Below are 5,208 nucleotides of genomic sequence, written 5' to 3' on the forward strand. Positions count from 1 at the left end.
AATCTCAGGAACTAAAACGATTTTAAAATTGCTTTCACATTTGGATATGTGCGTAATCCAGTGCTATAGGGTCAGGCTGTGGGTGTAGGCTCAGAGATGTATACAGTACCACGCGAAAAGCAAAACCAGGGTTTCGAAATATGAATAAGGCATAAATAAAACAAGCCATTAATATATTTTTATTTAATAGACAATAAATTCCACTATCATTATAATTTCCTAAAATAAATAACAATTTCATAATTACTTCTGCAAGTTATCGAATTGCACGTTTCTCACAACTTTTACGATAATATTTTACGAGGATTCGCATTTATTTAGCTAAATATTATTACATACACAACAGGACTTAAATTAGCATCTTAATTAGAGATATTCGTAATTGTCAATTACAAGTTCCCGCCTTTTTGACACACAATACAGCCATAGATAACATAAATTTATTTTATCTGTGGCTGTTTTTTTTTATAATCTTCTAAACACATATTTTAGAATAATAGTTTAGTATTAACCATAGCTTTTGTTGTGATAAAAATATAAATCTGATATAAATATTACGGAATTTTTCTAAAACTCAGCGTCATGTTTCAAAATAATTTTCGTTTTGTAAGCAAAGTATTTCCGAACGTTATTACGTACTAAATGCACTATGTAAAAAAATAATTTGCATGTTCTGTGTATCTCCATATTTAGCAATAGTTGTTTTTATATATAATTAAAGCTACCGATGTCGCAAGGTTTGTGAGTGCAAGCAGTATTGTTCATTAAATGTAACCAACAAATGTTATTTTAATTCTACTATACCTATATCTATATATACCTACTGAGCGATTTTATTACTGTTTAATGTAGCCATTTGCAAGTATTTATCTTTATATGGCAATCTTGAAGCAGAGATATTTCCGGTTAAATTCTTATTTCAAAACACAAACACATACCTATGTACATAACATCTATACTTAATATGATATAACGATATAGTTGACGTGATATTATAATACATATTAATATTTAATGACTGCTTCCTATTTAATGGGATAGAGACTTCGATCATTAAATGCTATAATGATCGAAGGATAGACTAAGAAATAAGTCAGTCATATGCAAAGTGGGAGAAATTTAATATTTTTTGATATATTACGCTGACTATAGTTCTCAGTCAGATTAAAGTCATAATTGAATTGTTTTTGAGCAAGTTATTTAAGGTTTGGATAAATAAACACATAACCGCCATTTTATCGTAAAATTAATCAACCAATGGTAGCGCAGCACGTGTTTCGCGCGTTTATTTGAAAATTATAGAATAGAAGGTGCCATAGACAAAAAAAAGTAACAGGTTATTGATTTGGCTATTAAATATTTATTTCTATACTTTATGTGTATTATGCAGAGGGTACACCGCTCATACTATGTTTTTATACGTTACTTGGCACGACGCAACTCCTATGTGAGGTAAGTCATCTATAATTATACTAATTAATTTTTTTTATGTATTTTACTATATTTTTTTATTATAATACGCCTAAATGGTCTTCTCCTAGTTATACAAACTTTAATATTATTTCACAAGCGCTCTATTGGAAAAATATAAATTTATCCACTTTTGTACATCCTCAATTTGAGATACTTTCCTTACGTCCATATTTCTTCATTAAAAAATATACATAGTAGCAGTAAAGAAGTCGAGTTGCGACAGGTTTAACGCAATTAAACTTTTAAATTTGATAAGAATTTTTGTATATTGTATTTTCTTCTGTTTGATTTTATGCGAGTATTATGCCTTTAGAAATTAAAAACTTTTTAATCGTGTTAAAATCCGTTAAAAAGTTTTTAATTTCTAAATTTTTGTATATTGCTATTTAAAACCACTAACATATAGTTTCGATTTGATGATTTGTTACTATACAGATTCATACAGAATATACGTACAAAAAATTATACATTTCGAATCGCCATTTTACATTTTCAAACATTTTTAACGATCGTTTCCAAATCATCTATTTAATTCGATTTAACGATTATTTTTTGCTACTACCACCCTAGCTTACCTCATCATTTCGCAATTCGATTGTATCCGTGCTAGACAGAGACGGACACAATTCACATATCGCTATCCCTCTCTTGCAACGTCAAAATCGATTGACCAGTAGCAGCTTCAGCTTCGTTCTTACGTAAATCATATGCGTTTTAGAAAAAAATTGACTTCCCTGACTAATTTCATTAGACAATAAGTCTACTTATAGATATAATAATGATATATTTACAATTGATCTATGGAGTTGAGAATTTACGACATTATAAATGACAATATTTTAAATTTGTAATGGCTTTTATGATAATTATGAATAGGTATACATTATCAATAACACATTAATTATTTTAAACTACAATACCTAAATTAAATACTAAAATCGTCCAATAAAACTTCATAAAAAGGCGAAAAAAAAAACATCCGCTAGTATCTACAGCGAAATATTAACACCACGATACGAAGTAAACATTAAAAATAATAAAATAAACGCATGCGTGCAAATAATTATGCTACTTATTAGTTATTTATTACATATTTCCAACACCTGGCTATCTAATCAAAAATAGATTCTATTACTATGTGTTACAGTTGAAAATACACCGATAGAAACGATCTCGGTCATAAATAGGTTTTATCTAGGCGATAAAATTTCAATTCCTTACTGGACTATGTCACACGGCTTGTAACACATTTTTCTAGTTGATAAAAATAGCTGTGATAAATCACTGTTACATTTCACGATAGTCGCATAATCTCACTTGGTTTATTATTATTATTATTGATATAGTCTTTTTTATACACTTATTATTTTCCATCAAAACGAAAGCTATTTAATTTTAGTCATGTATACTACAATTTACGTGGATACTTATCGATGAGACAGATGACAGGTGACACTTATCTGTCACCTGTCAATGTGACAGTTCAGAAACCGCGTTTTTCGTTGTCACATACATGGCGAAGGATTACGGGAAAGCAGTATTAATTTTTCCGAAAACAGTTTTGATTTAAGCAATATTTGGTGGTTGAAAAAATTCTGCTAAATTGATGTTAAATTTTTTTCATAAAAAATCCACAGCGTGTTTAGTTAAATAGCTTACTTTTAGAGTGCATATGCGGTATTTATTATTACACTATGTATGCCATTATAAGCACTCCTTTAAACCATCTATTTTCATAGTTCCAGACTTCATCAGAAATTTCAAATTACTCTGATTTTGTGCCAGTACCTGCACGACAATATTTAACTGATTTTAACACGCAGTTAAATCCAACGCTTTTATCCTCAACACATTCACTAATACCACATAAAATTTAACATCCCGCTTCGCATCGCAAACGCCTCGCTAACATCCCGCTCCGCCACGCTATCGCCACGCCTTCGCTTCGCGTTCGCATCGCGTTCAGCGCGTGGCGGGCGCGGGCAGTTCGCATCACCGCGACGGGCACGAGCCGACCGACTTGTTGCTGAGGCACGAGAAGCCGCTCGTCGCCGACTGGAGGCTGGACATGGAACCCCTTGAAAATAAACACCAGTTTAACTTCGGTAGCCATCCTACTAATCCTAGTAATATTATAAATGCGAAAGTTTATAAGGATGTGTGTGTGTTTGTTGCTCTTTCACGCAAAAACCGATTGCAATGAAATATGGTACGTAGATAGCTGGACAACTGGAACAACATATAGGCAACTTTTTATCCCGATATTCCTACGGGATACGGACTTACGCGGGTGTAACCGCGGGCTGCAGCTAGTCTAAAATGTAGGTAAGTAGAAAAAAGAACACGCTTGAATAATACAATCAGCGAAATTGTCCCACTCTTTCGTTACTTCTTATTACTAACTTCTTTCTTATTAACACAGAGTATATATAAGGAAAGAAATCATTTAATCCCGTTGATCCTATTTGGGATAATAAAATAATCTCATGAAGTTATTGTATTGTCACCGATCCTTAATCAATGTAAAAAGTGTAATTTAGAAAATTAAATCAACTTCTACAATTTCAACGTTTGAAAACGCGCGGAGAAGGCGTGGAAGCCGTTGCGACGCTGTTTTTCTTGTGAATGCTATATATTTCTCAAAAAATAAGTAATTTTTACATTGGAGCGATCCCTAAGTTTAAGTATACCCCACACAAGCAAAAAGATATCATTTCAAATCATTTCCTGGCTCATAGGTTTTGTATTATAACTGGACAAACATACATTCTAACAAACAATCAACAATTTTCGAAAACACATACACTTATGAAATCTGGCACACATGTTCAGAAGCTGTTATCATATAAAAGCTGTTATCAATAAGATTTATTGTTTTTGTTTCTAAAACTTTGTTAAAAAACATCGTTAGATTTAGTAAGCTTGATATTAATCAAGCGGATATTAAAACTCCAAACAAAACCAATTCTTTGAATAGGCCACTCACGTAATCACCTCGGCAACTCATTATCCTATCTGGTACCTTCCACGGCATCTATGTGAGTTTGTGACCTCCTAACCATCCCCATACTTTACTGCACACGTGTGAGTGGCCTAGTAAAAAAAAACAAGGTAACCCAAATAAAGATGTGATATATAAAGCATCGATGAATTGGGTATGGTAGATTCTCAAGGAGTTTGAGAAAAAAATCAAGAAGTAAATTTCATAATCAAGTACTTTTTACGCAATCAAAGTTCTATGGGCACAGTACACCTGCAGCGGGACACCCTGTATACACAGCGGCACACTCACTTGTAGGTGGAGCTGGCGAGCGTCTCGTGGAAGTACATGAGCTGCGCGGCGCGGTGCGGCGCGTCGGGCGCCTCGCAGCGCCACTGCAGCACGTAGCTGCCGCACTGCGACATCACGTGCGAGCCCTGCCGATGCGATACAATCAACATCGTTATGTGAATATTTATCGTCTTCACCATGTCAAACATTACTCGTGTTTGTAAGCACAATATTTATCAACAACACCATCGTTACTCTTACTATGTGACTATTCATCACCACCCTGTATAATCACCACTAACGTGAACTCGAATCCATTCAACTTCTATTCTAAGTTTGAGTGCTAGTTCTTTATTAGATGTAGAATGTAGTAAGAATCGTTAGTTAACGAATTTTACTTCTATATTGAGCAAAACTTTAAGTTTGAGCTCGGGTGTGAGTGTGAGTGTAAGTGTAACTGTGAG

At 33.4% G+C, this 5,208-nt stretch overlaps 1 protein-coding gene across 3 annotated transcripts in view; it reads right to left on the reverse strand.

The window, feature by feature from the left end:
- Positions 1-2,439: 2,439 nt before the first annotated feature.
- Positions 2,440-5,208, reverse strand: part of LOC119838633 (protein real-time) — a 41,278-nt gene continuing 38,509 nt past the window's right edge. The window contains exons 14-16 of one of the 3 annotated variants that reach the window (XR_005288204.1): positions 4,766-4,890; positions 4,468-4,566; positions 2,440-3,550 (exon numbers count right to left, since the gene is read on the reverse strand). Coding sequence is in view for 1 of the 3 variants with exons in the window: in XM_038364653.1 (XP_038220581.1) it covers positions 3,466-3,550; positions 4,766-4,890 (210 nt within the window). In the remaining 2 variants the exon portion in view is untranslated. Of the gene's footprint in view, positions 3,551-4,459; positions 4,567-4,765; positions 4,891-5,208 lie in introns of all 3 variants that reach the window. The other 2 variants (XR_005288203.1, XM_038364653.1) reach the window with 2 other exon arrangements.

The sequence above is a fragment of the Zerene cesonia genome, unplaced genomic scaffold (genome assembly GCF_012273895.1).
Source record: "Zerene cesonia ecotype Mississippi unplaced genomic scaffold, Zerene_cesonia_1.1 Zces_u004, whole genome shotgun sequence".
Classification (NCBI taxonomy): Eukaryota; Metazoa; Arthropoda; class Insecta; order Lepidoptera; family Pieridae; genus Zerene; species Zerene cesonia.